The sequence below is a fragment of the Aedes aegypti genome, chromosome 1 (assembly GCF_002204515.2).
Source record: "Aedes aegypti strain LVP_AGWG chromosome 1, AaegL5.0 Primary Assembly, whole genome shotgun sequence".
NCBI classification, from domain to species: Eukaryota; Metazoa; Arthropoda; class Insecta; order Diptera; family Culicidae; genus Aedes; species Aedes aegypti.
The window spans coordinates 44,038,968-44,057,728 of record NC_035107.1 but is presented as its reverse complement, the minus strand read 5'-3'; the positions used below and the strand labels follow the sequence as shown (position 1 = coordinate 44,057,728).

General features: G+C 37.7%; 1 protein-coding gene across 2 annotated transcripts in view; it reads left to right on the top strand.

Moving 5' to 3' along the window:
- LOC5570295 (facilitated trehalose transporter Tret1) overlaps window positions 1-18,761 on the top strand; it is an 89,377-nt gene that overhangs the window by 56,626 nt on the left and 13,990 nt on the right. Inside the window, exon 1 of one of the 2 annotated variants that reach the window (XM_021839479.1) lies at window positions 8,833-8,994. The exons of the other annotated variant lie outside the window; for it this stretch is intronic. Coding sequence (XP_021695171.1) covers window positions 8,974-8,994 — 21 coding nt within the window. The 5' untranslated portion in view covers window positions 8,833-8,973. Of the gene's footprint in view, window positions 1-8,832; window positions 8,995-18,761 lie in introns of those variants that run through there. 2 annotated transcript variants of the gene reach the window in all.

The window sequence follows — 18,761 nt, the reverse complement described above, 5'->3', positions numbered from 1 at the left end:
TATGCTTTAAAGAAGTGAATAAGAGCTTTGATTCAGAGATGAAAATATTACATGGTGATGTAAGACCGTAATAACTTTAAAATCGTTATAAAATATGTACGTATATTCAGTTAAGTTTTCTACCAGACCCTGCTACTCACATTAAACTAATTGCAGTTTATTGACCGACCAATCCTTTTTTTTCTCGCAATAAGGTAACATTACGACTTGTATATTCAAATAAAAAAGTCAGCTTCATTCGATGAAAAACAATTGGGAGACAGTGGTGAGAGAAAAGTGTGTGGTGTCTTATAAGAGAACTGACTGTAATTGTTTTAGCTAAAGTACATATTTCTCCAGAACGGATTTTGCAAAGAGATCAATAAAACCATCAGCTCAACCTCAATACACAACATCATCAGCCTTAAAAAACGTTAAATGTGAATTGAAATGCTCATTTGAACTTATCAGTAACATATGCGAAGTTTTAGGATTTCATGTATTTAAAACAATGACAATCTAGCTAGCTAGTATAAATCATCTCACGCTGTATACTGCATACGTGGATGTTTAGTGTCACATGTACTCCTACATTATCCTACCAGTCTTAAGGCGAAGTAGGCCGTCATTGAAAATTGTACGCGTCGTTGATGATTGTTGCTAATTCTCCTCACGATTTAGAATCAAGGAAAATCAGTTGGTTTTGCACTGACACAGCTGAAAAAGTATCAGCATACTTAATGCATGTTAGCGCGTACAGTGATACCTTTTCAAGTCAATATAAACTATCAACACTGAATTTTATCACTTTGAAATCCAAGCTGAAAAATCATTGATGCCAAAACGAATGACGGGCTACTTAGCCTTAAGTTAAAATGTCAATCATTATCGTTTTACGAGTTGGTATACGAAAGTCGTGGAGCAAAATGATCAACGCGCAATGATTATACCTGTGGGTTGATGGCTACTTTCACTGTAGTAGAACAACCAAGAAGGGTTTCAGCCAGCAAAACCAAATCCGGTAACGACTGCTCGAGCCGTGGAGCGATGCTGTGGCGAAATCCTTCTACTTCAATCGCTGAAGGTCACGCTGACTGGCGTCGGTACCGTTCGTCGTTAATGACAGGGAGTTTTAAGCGCAGTTTTCTTACTATCAGGTAGAGTGTAGGCTAAATATAAGCACCACGATAGATTCTGACGTTGATTATGTCGGAGATGTGCAATCCATCCATCAATACCTGATCGATTCGGGTCCGTTTGCAATGGTGATCGCCACTTATATTAGTACGGGAGATTATCTTGGAAGTAGGTACTGCGAATGACCATATTCTTGGAGGCGGCAAAACAATTAAGCGTAGGATATCCATGTTCGCCAGTCGGAGAGCACTGATCTTCCTAATCGTCCATATCTATTCCTAATCTTGGCGTTCTAATCTCTCATGATGATCTTGACGTGGAAGCTTGGGTGGCAGGCCTACTTGCGTTCCAGTTGCATCTTTGTCATCATCAGTGCCGTTGATCGATCGTTGATCCTCAACCTGCACATTCTTTTGTTGATCGACCACCATCCGATTTCATGTTTTTGCATGTCGTTCATCACGATGAAAGCTGTTCCCAGCTCAAGTGTAATAACTTCTGAACATTCACATTATTGACATCCTCATGAGTATTCAGCGATCTTAGCGAAGCATTTGTGGAGGTACATGTGCTTAGGCGTCGCCAATGGAACTGACATTGATAGCAAACTGAAATGGTTCTGCTCGGATTATTGGCAGTTTGTTCACAGCAAACAATCAAACACTACAGTTACTTCCAGTTCAAATGATTCCCTGCTCTTAGAAGCAATAGCACGACAATATGATGTTATTGATATCAAAGATAGAAGTGTGGTAACTGTCGCGCAGATTTCTAGCACGCTTAAGCTGTGTACGACAAGCGAGGTATTTCCACCAGCGTAGAACAGAATCCAACAACGCAATCACTGTAATGTTAAAACGGATATAGTGTGGAAACTCGTTCCTGAGTACATGAACCGCTGGTTTATACAAACATATTACTAGAACACTAAATTAGGATAATAAGATTTGATATTTGTGTCCAACTGTTACCTAAAGCGACGTATTTGTCAAACGCACATACCTATATCCTTATTATTTTATCTCCGTATGTTTTTAATATTAACATTGCAGCAATACAAAACGTCCTGAAATCTGTGTCAAATCACAATATTTGAAAAATATAAACGGGGTTAAATAAAAACATGCATAAGTACAAACATACGCACGAGTTCAAAACATTTGCGCAAGAAAATATTATTTAATAGAAAACTGTTCAAAACGTACATATCAACTTTTTCTTGTCTCATTTAGATCTTTCAAATGATATATGAATCATCCGTGTACATTCCGGGACCAAACCCCATACATTTTTGCCCAATCTCCTTTTCTTTGTTTTCCGAATTCGTTGTAGAAGCTTTTCACCGAATCGATAAGCGTACGCTACGCTTCGTAGAAACCGTTCGTATTTGGAGATCCGTACCACGTCGATGATCAGAGATGATAAGAAGTGACTACAAACGATAGCCGATCGCAATTCTCCTTCTGTATCCTCCACTACCACTTCGAACTTATCCTTTGGCCAATTAGACGCTACTGCGATCTCTCTCTCCAGAACCTTTTGTAGGAAAATCGTGAAGCAAAACAAATCTTCGCCTGGCTGCCACGATATGCCAAACACCCACTCGAATCCACTCTGACTATTCATAGATGGACTTTTCACAGTAGTCAGTAGGGTTTACTTCTCCGATGCCTTCCAAAACCGAGCGTGGATCGATTCAACACCCAGTTCCGTATGCTTCCGGTGGACTTCGGCAACTTCCAATGCTAATTCGACAGCTTCCTCGTTGTCGAGTCAATGTCGGGCTAAATCCTATGTCAACTGTTTCTGTAAATCACAAGAGCCATACTGTTTATAGTATCGAAAAGAAATTATAACTTGTTTAGTTATAATTAAGGGGCCAAACGCGACGCAGTGACATTTTGGTCGGTTTTGAGTTAAGGTTAAAGGTCACTGCGACCGCTAAAAGATATTTCCTAGTATTTGTGATATGAATGAAATATGTCAGCAGTTATGTAGTAGTGATATATTGATATATTTGAATTCAAGATCTTAGAACCAAGATTATTATAATGACAGGTTTACCGATCTTAGTAGTCAGTGGGTGCGCGGTGTGGTTAGCTGCGGGGAAGGCGGAAGTGACAGTTGGCGAGTTGGCTAGCTGGCGGGTTTGTGTACTCAACCGTTTCTATGGGGTTGCTAGGGAATGTTTATTCCAACAAACATAAACACAGTGAAGTGAAAATTTTCTCCAGCATTTTGTCGCGAATCAAATTTTCATCTTTAATGTAGTATTCCGGTGTTTTGTGTCGAAGAAAAGCAGATTATTTCAAAAATTGGTTTACAATTGCAGGTAATGCATCTAAATGTGGAAATTTCGAATAGTGCAGCGGGTGAGAGCCACCCACCACCGATGGTCTACCGATGAAAGCGAGGATGCGCCGAATCTATGACAAAAGGTCGAAAGACAAAAGGTCGAAAGGACAGAAGGTCTAAAGACAATAGGTCGAAAGGACAAAAGGTCGAAGAACAAAAAAGAAGGGACAAAAGGTCGAAAATATATTTTCAAAGAAGGAAAAATTTCCCACCAAGCAAATCATATTCGACCTTTTGTCCTTTCGACCTTTTGTCTTTCGACCTTTTGTCCTTTCGACGTTTTGTCTTTCGACCTTTTGTCCATAAACCCTATCAGAGCATTACACAGTGAAGTAAATTCAGATACTTTGCCGCGTATAACACAAAGATGTGGGTGTAGAAGAAACATTCTATATCTACTTTGTCACGCCATGCATCTGATATCCAAACAACCAAAACAAACTCGCCAGCTGTCACTTGGCATTTCAAAATGGCGGAATGGGAAATCTGACACATTGGGCTACCTCCCTTCTAGATACCTTGCTTAGAACGTTGTTCAAATACATAGCAACAGCAACAGCTGACTGACAACCGGTGTAATACAACCGATTCCATGGGAACTTTTTACGCGTAGTTTGTTCGAACACAAAAGTGAAAAACTATTAGTTTTCTATGTCTGGGAAGTATTCCAGTCAAAAATGTGTATAGAGTATTCCATCAAGAATTTGAAGTGCTGCGGTGTATGGAGGAAGTTATAAACGGAAATAGTTTGTGATGTGAGAAAATACAAGTGTTGTGAGAAATTCAATAGCATTCGCGAAGTGATTTTAGTTTTGCACAAAACTAATGAATTATTTATTATAATGATCCAGAATATCTCCCGACACAAAGAAAAATCACTGTTTTAATATGAGTAGCAAAATATGCTTATTCTGAACAGGTTAGTTGGTACATTTTTTATTTTTATTGAACGCTCTCTGTGGCTGTGGTGGAGTATACATGAGGGGAAGCGTTCAGAGGGAAGAAAGAAGAAGGAGTTGACGAGTGCCATATTTGCTGCCATCTTTGAACGTTTGAGACAATGTCCTTGAGCATACCAAAAAAGTTTCCAAGCTTCCCAACGGTATTTTTAGGTGATTTTTCCGTTCAACTGAAAACATATCATAATTCGTAGAAGACTGGCTTATATTATAAGTTCCCAAAACAAATTTTAAGTCGAGTTTCTCAACACCAAGTTTTTGTCACTTACACCCTTTCGCTTCTTACCCCATCAATTATATTCTTATGATGTAAGATTTGCAGAATACATTTCATAAGCATATCTGAATGAAACAAACATTGATGTAAATATCAACAGTTGGTATAAATACATTTTAACTTTGCTACTCCTTGCTGATCGGCTATCTGTTGGGACTCTATAGGACGTAACACCAGAAAGTAAAACAAGTACCGTAAAACGGGGTAACTTTGATAGTTTTTTCGAAGAAAACTTGAATATTTAGGCATGCTGTTTCAATGAATTATAATTTATATTTTTAAAACAAGTACTGGTATCCTAGCTATCGATTGCAGTTGATAGATTGACAAAAGATTTATTCTGAATGGATATATGATTTTTCATACAATCGAAAGTCGGTTTTCTGTTTTGGGGTAACTTTGATAATGGAGTATAAATCGAACAAAATTGAATCAATTACTGAACATTTATAGGGCGTTGCATACCTCTAGGCGTTTAACGCTATATGGAAATTTCTGACTTAGATTACAAAAATCCCAACTAACAATTTTAGCGCTATGAGCCAAGATTATTTGCTTTGTGCTGCATTACAGTTGAATTGAAGCAGCGAACGCAGCAAAAAATGAAAGCTGTCAAAAATAGAACGATTAGCGTTAATACAGCTGTAACGCAAACGTTTTGCAGCTACAAATCTTAGCTGAATAAATTTCGTCAGTTATCGCTTTTGCTGCTTTCACTAAGCTGTAGCTCAACACCGTAAAAGATAGCAACCTAATGATGTGGAATAAAACTCGCCATCATCAATCCGGCTGCTTCTATACAATATGATTTGTTATGCTGCTCAATATATATTTAAGAAGCGCTTTGTCGTTAGTTATACAGCGAGCATACAGCAGTATGCTGTAAAACAACAACTTGTGGCGCATCTACTCAGCTTGTTGGATGTAAACATTGCGTTTGACGTTTCGCACCCTTTTACAGCGTGATAAACTGGTGTAAGCGGGACTGTGACATCTTTTACGATCATTATAAAATATTGTGAGAACCGTTTTCGATGTAGATCAAAACGGTGTGTTTTCTTTGCCTTTCGATATAGACTGTGGTGGCAACAAGGACAGCGTCGAGACTTGTGGATGCAGAGATCGTGAGTTCGATTCCAAGCGGTGGCAGGTAACGTTGGGAACATTAAATTCAGATACTTATGATATGAATTCCGGAAGCTGTGAAACAGCTTGAAAATAATATTTAATCGAAGCTGTATAATAATTATTCAACAGTTGCGAAATGGTTGAGAAAGCGCCTTCCGAAGATATTACACAGCAACTTGTCGTATAACTATCGAGATAGAGCAATGATCGATATGAATAAGAGCTGCCAACACAGCTTAAAAGTAGCTGAGTAGATTCGCCAGATTTGTTGGTAAAAGGATTGCATATAAGCTTTCGTTGGTATGTACAGCGCCATTACTCAGCATAAAGCCGTATAAAGAGGGCCTAGAGAATGTTTACATTTGCACTAAATGTTAGTTGGGATGGTCCCAGTTTGTAAAAATGGTTTTCGCTAAGAGATTTGAGACCGAATTCAGGTTCTACTACAACTAGGCTGTCAAGGATAAGCGACGAACTCATTATGACTCAATCAATAAGTGATCGTAGAACAGATTGTTTGTGAGCGTTTCAAAAACGCTAGAATCTCATAAATTTTTAATATTTGCATATAAATCCTCAAATGTACTTAATTCCAACGAAAATAGCTTTGACGTGAAGTGTATTACCAATACTCTTTACTGTTGCATTCGTTTTGCTTAACTGATTAACAGAAACTTTGTTATTTCGTTAAGTATTTCGTGGGTCTCGCACTATAAAAGTTACCCCCTTTTACGGTACATATATATTGTGCGGCAGGTTGAGCAACTTTACTCCGAATATTGTTTTGTATAATTTCGTTTCCCCGAACGCCACTTCCCCGTTTGTCCCTTTCCCTCGAGCGTCATTTCTTTGAATGGCCCGTTTCCCCGAAAAGTGACGCAATTCAAGAAGGCGTAAGAGATTGTCCAACATATCTCCGAATAAAACAAAAGCAAAACATCCCTCGAGTAAATGTTCCAATTTCTATTACTGTTTTTATCGTAGCAAAATTGAACTGAAAGGTTTTATCTCATTTTAAATACTATAAAAGATATACCCATCAATAAAACTGTGATAAATTTCCCTCCAAGAGACAAAAAAGAATGACGTAGTCTTCAAAAGAGTAGCGGGATTTGGGGCAAGTGTGCCACCCTAAGCAAATTGTTCTCTAACTCTAAAGTTTAAAAAACCCGCCAATTCAGCCTCATGATGTTAGTTTCACATCTTTTCATAAGCACTGTGCCATTTAAAAAGAAAATAATTTCAAAAAGTATTAGTTTTGGAGCTCCTCAAATATCATCCAAAATACCCTGATTTTCAACACTATGGGGCAAGTGTGCCACCCTTATGGGGCAAGACGGCCATCGAATGAACGTTCATGTAATTCTACTTGTAATGAAATTTTCATTATTTCCTGTTAATATTGCTAACAAAGCAGAACCTAATTGACAATTTTAAAAATATTTTTAGGTTTACCGTCATGAGGGGATGCTTTATAACAAGGTTCATCACATGTGGAACTCTCTACTAGACAATTCGAATAACTAAAATCGTTTTTTTTTTTTGTCTCCATTCAATGCGATATATGAATTACTCTTTCATTATGGAGAATCTGTATAATAGTACACTAGATCAGCACTAAATAAAGGTAAAATATTGATTAAAATAAGTAAAATAGTTCTTAAAACGCCTAAAACCATGTTATTATAGAATATTTGGAGAAAAAAATCATTGTGGGAGCAAAAATGTTCGCTATTCCTTTTCTACACTTCAAAAACCACTACTGGTGCCTCATTTTGGTTCATTATCATGATTTTGTTTATGATGTTTACATTTTTATGAATTTCATCCCAACCATTTTTGTTTACCAAATAGGTGGCACACTTGCCCCAAAAAGTATAGATTTAAACCAAAATGGATTTTGTATGTAAAACTAAATATTTTTTTCGTTCAAATGCCATAATTACTTACACATTTGTATAGTTTCACAATGTACAGTACGTTTGAAAAATTCGTTATTAATTTACCTCTCACCATGCTATTTAAAAACAACGAAATCTTATAAAAAATCACTAAAATTTTATGATTTTCACAAAAGTAATTTTAGAAAAAAAAACTCGTCTTTTTCTTCTTCTTGGTATTACGGTATTACAGTCGACTCTCCACATCTCGATGTTCTACATCTCGATATCTCTCCCTATGTCGATGATTTCATAAGTCCCTTCAGTCTGCATACATTTTCACTCTCCATATCTCGATATCCTCCTTATCTCGATATCTCCATATCTCGATGTGTTTCTGTTGTTTTTTCGTTCTCAATTTTCTCTCCGTATGTCGATATGACCAATATCCAAGGTTACTAGACCAAAATTTCGGGATTCAAAACAAATTAGGAGCGCAAAATGACGTTTGTTTGTGTATTACTTTCTTGGCAACGAAGTGTTTTTCAATCTAGTATTCATCAAAAATATGTTCTCTGTCTCGATCTCTCCCTATCTCGATGGTCCCTTCGATATCGAGATGTGGAGAGGCGACTGTATCTTTTTCTTCTTCTTGGTCCCCACTGGAACAAAGCCTGCTTTTTAGCTCTTACAGGCTCTCTCAAATCTATTAACTAAGAGCTTTCTTTGCCAAAGTTGCCATTTTCGCATTCGTATATCGTGTGGCAGGCACGATGCTACTCTATGCCCAGGGAAGTCAAGGAAATTTACACTACCGAAAGATCCTGGACCGACCGGGAATCGAACCCAGACACCTTCTGCATGGCTTTGCTTTGTAGCCGCGGACTCTAATCACTCGGCTAAGGAAGTCCCCTAAAAACTCTAACGGTCCAATTGAGAACCACTGTCATTTAAAACCCACATTTCCAGCCCACTTGGGAGGTACGTTGGTAGGCAGGTACTCCCCCATTCGTTGCAGGCCCCGTCACGTTCGGCGCCGATCGCACGTAAACAATTTTCTGCAAAGCTTTTTCCCGCTTCCAAGCCGCGCGCCGCTTTGATTGCGATCGCCAGCTACAGTCCCTGCATAACCGCGCTACGGTGAAGTTCGTTTCCACCGGTCGTCGTCGTTCGAAAAAAAACCATTCCGTTGTTGCGTCGAATCGCTGTTTGGAGTGACTCGTCTCGTGAAACGCTAGTTTGAAAAGTGATCCACGAAATGAAGTCCTTTTTGAAAAGGGTAGGTGTGTCTAATGATGAGGGTTTGGGAAATTTCCACCAATTAAGCAAAAATTGGTCCGGTTGTTTCTCTCGTGGGGCGGAGGTTCGTGAGAAAATGCGCCAAATGCGAAGCTGAAGCAGTTGTCACGCGAATGAATGCAAAGCTGTCGGGCAAAATGACACGCGCGCGTGTGTCTGATGCAAGTCTCGCTTCTCCAGCAACGAATCGCGGTAGTGAACTTAAAGATGCGCGAGAAGTTAATCATAAAACTAATGGAAGATAAAAAGTGGTCGTCGTGCATTTACGGAACACCGGATTTATTGCTGCTGCCACAGGTGCAGCTGTGGCCGAAGAAAGACGACTTTTCACCCGCATCTTACTGAGAAGTCATATCGCCAGAGGGTGTGCGGTAATCGCCATTAATTGATTAGTGAAAATGCACGGCAGAGGTGCGATCCGTTTGTTGTGCTTGACCAGGTCTTGCCATCGGAGGAAAACAAGCTTCCCAACAGTCCGTGCACAGTGCTTTCTGAGACCTAAATTCATGATCGAAACTGTTTTGGACCCGAAGAGTTGGTTTTAGAGGTGTGATGTCTTCAGAGGAGTTGTTCGAGTTATAGAGAAAGCATTATTTTTTTATCAATCCCCGTAGCAGCTGTCTTCCAAAAGCTGTTAGGTTAGAGCGGTTCAAAATTGAAAAATGTTTGACAATACAATCTCTCCCATATGTTCCTTACTATCCTTACCATGAAAATAGTATTCTGTGAAATTTTCAGCTTACCAGGTGGAGATTTAAAAGTGGCCCAAAGACAATGTAGGTTTATATGAAAATTACTATGGAGAAATTTTGAGATATGTTCCTGTAAGTACAAACTTATTATCCCATAGTAAAAACTCGATCTTCAAACCATAATAAAGAAATTGGCTGCAGAAAGGAATTCAATCCGACGGGTAGCAGAAGAGATATTCTTGAGTTTGTTTGCTATTATTTTGCTTCATATGGGATTATAGCTCTGCAAACATGTACAAAAATCCCGAACAAAATTAGCTCAAAAGGGATTTGTTTCTTCTGAAACATCCTTCATTAAGGTTTGAAGAATGAGTTTTCAATATGGGATAATAAATTTCTACTTACATTAGAATACTAGCGTGTTTGGAACATTTCTCAAAATTTCTCCATAGTATGGAAATTACTACCTACATTGTCTTTGGGCCACCTTTAAATCTCCAGCTAGAAAGCTGAAAATTTCACAGAACACTATTTTTATGGTAAGGAGCCCATATGCTCCTAGATTTTAGATTTTCAAACATTTTTAAAATTTGAATCGCCCTACTGTTAGGTGTTACTCAAAAATTTCACATTTCCACCGTTTTTCGGTAGACAGTTTTAACTTTGATAAAAGCCAAATACAAAGTGCCGAAACGTCGGGCAAAACAAAACATAAATTATTTGGCCAACCTGAATGAATGAGATTCTGAATTGTGGTTTTAAAAGAACAAAACTTACATTCTCAAGGTATTTTTGAACATACAACCGAATGAAACATAAACAAAAATCTGTTTAAGTACGTATTCTCGGCAATTACGTATTATTCGTTTTATCAGTATTTCCAGAAATTCTTTCACCACTTTCTCAAAAAATTCCTAGATGAATATATCGGAGTTGGAGGAAGCATTCGCTGGAAGAAATCTAGGAAGGACTCATGATAAATTTCTAGAGTTATCCTCGTAGATTTTTTTGGAGCAAAATCAGGGGAGAAATTTTATTATCCTAAAACAACTCTTGGATGAATACTACAACACTTACTAAAAAAAAGTCCCGGTGGGATTCGTAGTGAATTACCTGGAAAATTTATTGAAATTCCTACAGGAATATTTCCAAAGACTCTTCCAGAGATTTTTTCAGCACATCTTTACAAATTTCTGCAGAGATTACTTCAGAAATTTTTTTTTTTTTTTTTTTTTTTTTTAAATCTTTATTTGAGTGTATTTTAACACACGAGGGCTAGTTCTACACTTTCAGAAAAATTACTACATAGATTACTTCAGAAAAATCTTTAAAATTCAAAAGTTTTTTTTGGGAATCCCTCCAAAGAGTTCTGCAATTGACTTCCTCAATGAAAATTCACAGGTATTTGATATAGATAGAGCTCCATTCCATTACTCCAGAGATTTCTCTAGATAGTTTTTTTCAGAGATTCCTCTCGATGATTCCTCCAGAAAAAAAACAGAAATCATTCCAAGTATTTCTCCACAAGTTTGGCATACGTCACGTCCAATACTTCCAAGAATATTCCTGAGATTTTTCCAGAAAAATATAGACAAGGATTTCTCCAGCAAAATCTCTGCAGTAATTTGTCCAAGTATTCTCCATGCATTTTCTCCGGGGATTTCTTCAGAGATGACTCAGTCTAGATATGTCTGCATGTATTCCTCCAGAAAGTTATCCTGGTAATCATTCTAAGATTTCTCCAGCAGTTTCTTCAGAAAATTCTTCAAAGATTACTACAGATCACCCTCTTTATGGTTCCTCCAGAAGTTGTCCTAAGAATTTTATTTCAGGAATTCCTCCAGTAATTTTCCCAAGTATTCTCCCATCTCTGGGATTTTCCCAGAGATTAAACCAGAGATTCTCCCAGAATTTCCTCTGAGTTTACCCATAAAACCGTACAGGGATTTCTGTAGGTTCTGGTTTTTTTCTGTAGGTTCCTTTTGGGATTACTCCTAGAATCCATCCAAAAATTTTTTCATGGAAGGAGCTTCAGGAAAAATTGTTGAAGGAACCCCTTGAAGAATTCTTGGGATTATTTCTGATGAAATTCCTGGAGGAATCCTTGGCAAAATCTCCGAAGGTATTTTTTGAAGCCCAGCACAATTTTGTTGATAAACTTCAAGGTGAATCCCTGGAGGATTTGTAAGAATAGTTGTGTAGTTTTAAAATTCGTGAAGGTATTTCTTTTTGCGATTTTGCAGAAGCTATCTCCAGGTGAATTTCTGAAGAGAAAACTCTTGAGGAATTCCTTTAGGAATTCGTGAACTAATTACTTGTAGAATCCCAGAAGTAATACCTGGAGGAATCCCTGCAGAAATCCTTCGAGACATCCTTCAACGCATCTCTGCAAGAATCCCTCTAGATATATTTCTGGAACCGAAGTCTCTGACAGAATTTATGAAGGAATCTCTGAAGAAACATTATGAGAAATCGCTTGGAAATATCTGGAAGAATCTCTGCAGTAATCCCTGGACAAACTCCAGAAAAAGTTCATGGAGGTATTCTTGAAGATATTTTAGGAGTAATCTTATTGAAAATATTACCAATGGATATTATGGAGAAATCACTGAAGGTATTCCTTTTGGAACTCTTTAAGAAACTCGTTGCGAAATCTTTAGATGAATCCCTGTAGAGATTTTTCAGGAGGAATCCCTGGAATATCCCTTGGAGAAATCCGTGGAAGAATTTCAGAATTTCTGGAGAGATTGCTGAAGGATCCGGTCTAAAAAAATCTGGTTGCGATCAAAACTTCTTTGTAAAGGAATCTTTGGTGAAATCTTTCTATGGATCACTATAGAGATTATCTAGGATAATTTTGTGGTTAAATACATGGAGGAATCTCTAAAATAATACTGGAGAAATCTCTGGAAGGGCCTTTGGAGAAATTATCTTCCAACACCAATGTTTTGATTATCAATCTGACCAAGATGAGTGAATAATTTGCTTTCCTTTCATACAAACGGGTATCCCCGTTGGGTTGACCACAATTAATCTGAACACTTTTTAATTTGTACCCCGCTAATTTGCACATCGTTCAGAAAATGGTTCAAACGTCATTTAGCTCATGGAAGGCTAAGGCAAGACGTGACAGGTCAAAGTACAAAAACCAAACCAATTGCCTGTCAAAAAAGACCACTTCTTATTGGTCGTTTTGGCAAAAGCCTACTTCCACATTGTTGAGTTGGATTGCAGCCGTGTTGCTAGTTCGTGGATTAAAGTTTGCATCCAAAGCTTGAAAATTTTGCATGGAATCATTTTGTTGCAAATCTATTTATATTCAATATTTAAACTAAAAAATACCTAATTAAGACCAATTTGAAGGAAATTGTGTCAATTTTCTATAAAAAAAATATTGCCGGTTTTGAATTTCAACCTGAGTTTTTAAAAATGTAGCATCCTCTATTGCAGTAAATGACTGAAGCGTGCAAAAAACAATCCAATTATGCGCCTTGATATTTGAATTTGTTCACAAGATTTTCTCAAAAAAGGATACTGATAACACTGACAATTGTATCGTCAAGGTAATCGGCTGAAAAACAACGGGGCAAGTCTTAGTTGAGCTGTCACGTCCTGTCCTAGATGGAACGCAGTATAGTGAAATGGAACGCTGTGGAACGGAACGCAGAATCAAAACAAAACACTAAAAGAGAAACACGTTTGTAGGGTGGAATCTATGACAAAAGGTCGAAAGGACAAAAGGTCAAAAGACAAATGGTCGAAAGCACAAAAGGTCCAAAATCTTTTTTTCAAAGAAGGAAAAATTTCCCACCAAGAAAATAATGTTCGACCTTTTGTCCTTTCGACCTTTTGTCATTCGACCTTTTGTCCTTTCGACGTTTTGTCTTTCGACCTTTTGTCCATATACCTGTAGGGTGACTTAATGTTCAAATTAAAAATGAACCCCGATGCTTTGCATGAGGTACCGTTCAAATTAACGGGGGTGTACGGTACACAACTTTCTATGATTACTATGTCGTATTTGTCTGTTTACATTTATGCGCTGCTCAATCCTTTATCGATTCACTCAGGAAGACTTCTTAAAAGCATTTTGGAAACGTTTCAACAACGCTTGGAACAACTCTTGTCAGTGTTACTATTGTCGGCAGCCTCATTCTCTTCGGCAGTTTCCTATAAGAACTGCAATTTGTTCCAAGCGTTGTAAAAACGTTTCCAAAAAGCTTTTAACAAGTCTGTCGATGTGAATCGATAGACGATTGATCAGCGCATAAATGTTAACAGACAAATACGACATTTCTCGCGGAACATTACTAAAGGACCTATCTAACATTGAGAGGCTCTCTTTGTTTACTTTCTCTTTCATTAATAAATGAGTCAGATTAATCTCTTCTGTTGCGTTTTTTGTATGAAACGCTAGTCAAGGAAATTGACTTTCGATCTATAGTGAAAAACTTCCCAAAATCTTTAGTGTTCCACTGTTATAATCGAAAGAGAACGAGAGAGGAGAGAATCTCTCATTTGTACATAGGTCCTTTAGTAATGTTCCGCGAGATTTGTCTGTTGATGACGCAGAAAATAGCAAAACAAGTGCGGCATCGGCTTAGGCCAGGCCCATGACAACCATATATCGATACACAGTGTTCTTCGTAGCCAGGATATCCCGGGCGATAAGTGAATATCGCCCACTGTCAGTTGTAAGAACTGTGAAAATAAAGACCATTGTTTTGTTTAATTGTTTGCTATGGTTTGATTATCAATTTTTAATATTGTTAAATCAGCTAATAATGTGCCAAAAAGTTGAAGCACATTCAACATTTCGATGGTTTTGGAAGGAGAGCAAACGTTAAAAGGCATCCTGCAAGCCTCCAAGCAAGCAATCAGTGATTTGATTGCGAAACTTGCTCGATTATGGATCATAAACATTAAACAAAACTTCGCATTCTGATTACACTCTCGATTCAAATCACCCGAAAATGAGTAAACACATGGAGATGTTGACTACGCTAAAAGTCGTTTAGTGCCATGGGCCTGGCTTAGGCTGTCGAGAATACGTAAATTCACCTACCTCTTGATTTCTCGTTGTTTTTTGCTTAAGATAGCATATTTTTAAAAGCTTACCGATCGTGACTGAATTGCGTCTGTTTCTTCTCTCAAAACAGCACACTGTGCATCGGAGGAAAATAAGCTTCCCAGCAGCAGTCGGTGTGAACATGAACATAAACGGCTAACTGAATGCGGCTTTAGTGACCGTAAGTTGAGCTCTGCGATTGTTCGGCCATTCAACTATAACTACAATTATGTGGTCGATAAAAATGGTTTCGTCTATGTTAGCAGTTGTAGCTACACTGATAAAAATCCACACGCTCGATCTGTGTGTTTAAAATTATGGATCGATTCATGAACGTCCATATCGATTTGCTATGATTTTCTTGCAAACTTCGTGTGTGTTACACATTAAATTCCTGTGTTTTGCTTCATGGATTGATTCATCAACCGACAACAGGCATTCCATATTTTTTCCACATAAGTTCCCGAAGCTTTCTCTTCAGATTCGTATGTGTCAACATATGGACGCATAGATCATCACTCCAACACGGATTCAGTGTGTTTTGCTTATGGTTATCTTGTGTCATAATCATCATGTTCAAGTTGGTCGATTCATTGATTTGCGCAATGAGATTGTTATGATGAAATCCATGAGCTATGCTATCGATTTCCATGTTCAATGCTTCTAAATTGTTTGTGATCAACCCATGGGATGCATAATGAACTGAATTGCGGTTGGACCTCGTGTCGAACGACAGTCATCATCATGCTTCCAAAGAGAAGAAGCAAATTTTGAAGCTGAAAGTGTTAGATGAAAATTTGTGAATTCGATTTTTCTTTTATTAGTGAAGTTGACCGATATACGAGAGTTCTACCTTTCTATAAGAAAACATTGATTATAATGTATAGTTTAGTAGAAAAATCGGATTCCATTAACAGATTTTCCTGGCTTTCAGTTTCGAAAAAAAATGGAATACGTATATCCCTGGCTTCCCAAATTATGGATTTGCGGCGCCCCGCTTGTTGCTGGCTCACGGGTTTGAAAAAAAAAATCAAGAGAGCTTGCGACAAGCAGAGGAGCCTCGGATCCATATATTGGGGAGCAAAAGTTTTTCTACCAAATTTCTTCTTTCAGTCCCTTGACATTTATGTTCTATCACACATGACTATCTAAAGCTACTACATTTTGAATTCAATAAGCAAATCAGTTGGTTTTCATTATTCAATATTTGGAAATTCATGTTTGTTTCACATAACAACCTAATGTTGATACACATGTTATTATACCGTGAAATCAATGATAAAATCCATATGGCTACCACACTCAAATCATGTGGTTTTCCTCATTGCGCAAATCTATGAGTAAAACACACGACCTTGACGTGTAGATTTTTCTCAGTGTATGGTTGCCGCCGCCACCGCCGATCGGTTGACTAATGGACAATGACTCCTGTGGTTGTCTAGTTGCAGAAAAAAAAGGGAAAGTGAAATAGTGCAGTGGACATGTTATCCGGATAGTATGCTTGAATTATGTTGACGGGTTTATCGGTTTGTATATGGAGTTATGTGAGGTTTTTCCTTCCTTATACTGCAAGGTCATTTACCTGGAGCTTGACTGGTTTGAAACAACTTCTTTCAGTAAAATCACAAAATGGCAAAGATATCTCTCAGTTAATAACTGTGTAAGTGCTCATAAAATACCAAGCTCTGTGTCTATTCCAGTTAGGAGTTTAGAAAGAAGAAATAAAAGCCCAGAGTAAGATCTTGATTCTTTTAAATTGATAAAATACTCTAAAATAACACCCATTTTTATGCTCCATATTTACCGCTCCGATCACTTTTTAAACTTATTTTTCCGCATACCGGCTTCCGTAGACAGGACAGGAGAGGAAACATCTATGGACAACATTTTTTTTTTTGAGTTATATGAAAACTTCTGCGGAGACTTCTATAAAGATTTCTGGAAATATAATTGTGGACTTTTTTATGAGAGCATTGGTGAAAACTTCTTATGTACAATTGTATTGTATGAGCCTAAAATCTAATTATATTTTTGAACTCTTGTTCGTCGCGCCATCGCGAGGGGCGGAAAATGTAACTGTTGTTTGTTTATTTATTTATTTATTTATTTATTTATTTATTTATTTCATGTCGTCAATCAGAAGTAGACCATTTTGTTACAATTTTACACTTAATATTATATAGTTTGAAAACGTTATTTTCTTAATCTAGTTCGAATTTTGATATGACATAAATTTTTGTTTTGGTTTGTAGTAGTTGTTGTAGTCGTGGTTGTCTACCTATCGGGCGTCGTTACCTGTCTATTTTCCGAACCATAGGCCTATTCAAATGACGTCTCAAATCAGCTGATCGGGAAGCACTTTGACAGTTCTTCTATGAAAATGACAGGCCCGTGTTAGCACCGGTCCTCCACCGATGTAAACAAATGCATAGACGGATCTGTCACATGAAAAGGCCTATAGTCCATAAGGCAATCCATGAGACAGCTGCGATCAGCTGGTTTTTTGTTTACCATGAGATTTTGACGTTTCGCGGTCGGAGTGACTGTTCGATTACCAAGGAAAATGTTAAGCTCTGATAACACTCGTAAGTTTTGTTTACCCTTCCGTTTCGGTTGCATGCACACTTTAAGCTGTTAGTCCTATCGTGGAAAGTCCTCATGGACAGGCTTGATAATTCTCCTCAACATCATCAGAGTTCGGTGACATACTCTAGAGCAGCGTGCTGCCAGTGCCTCTTTGCGAGGGAGCCAAAAAATGCTAAGCAGCGAGGCAACGAAAAATGAGCGAGGAAGATGCAGCACAAAAAAAAGCCGAGTTAAATTCCATCAAAAAAGGGTGCTCTCACAACTCCCCGAGGACTGTCTGTTCGGGCGGCAGACTCGAGAGTTCGTTTGAAGTGTGAGTGATGGTGAGCATCGCAACGAGAGAGAGAGAGAGTGTCTGAAAAAATCCTCGCATTTTTCTGCACTCTCACTCGAATCGCTTGAGGATCTGTGTTGAAAACTTTGAGTTTATTTTTTTCTCCTCAGAAAAACGGCAAAATCGCCTCCTCTTTGCATCGCAGAGGAGTTTCTATCAAGCCTGGATAGCCTTATTGTTCGATGCCTGGTTTGTTTGCTGTTTATTTAGAATTGTATGATGGATATGGGAGTTCCACCATCGCTCCATATTGTGAATCATTGAACAACTGGGTGTTTTTTTTTTTTGTTGGAGAGCTGGGTATCGAACCAATGACCGTTCGCTTATCGAAGCGACCGTATAGTCACTACGCCCTACAAGAATATAAAGAGAAGACGTTTAACGAACACCTTGATTCAAATTCCGAACAGCACGAATAAATCGTATTCAAATGAATAATTTCGCGAATAAATTTATCTGAGCTTGTTCTACTGGTCTCAAACTAGAGAATCATTACTACTCCCGCGGTATAAGTTATATTGTATACGTTAAAATTGAATTGATTGAAATTTTTCAAATTTTGTGATATTGAAATTGAGTATATTTGTAGATCACTGCCAAAATTTCATGCCGATTGCTCATATGGAAACAAAGTTACAGCATGCTAAAGTTGAGCATTTTGTATGAAAATCGGCTTTCACTACTATTATTCTGAACACAACTGTACAGTGTGTACCAATGAAAAATGACTGATTTTTATTTTCAAAAAAATATATCTCAAAAACCAAAAAACCTACATCACTGAAAATTTGACAGTGAACGTAAAATTGTCTGAACTCTCAAGAAAAAATGAGAACAGCAATAGCCCCTTTGGTCCCGAGGCCTTCAAAACACGAAAAAACGGAAATTATTGATATTTTTCATGTAAAAAAACATTATTTGTGAAATTTTATATTTTTCTGGAAAAGTCAAAGTCTTAAGCTTTCATTTCGTCCCAAAAGATTGAAAATCGGTAGAACAGTTCAAAAGCTATATATTTTTTTTAAATAAAAATTGTGCAAAATCGCGATTTTTTGGTCACTTTTTTT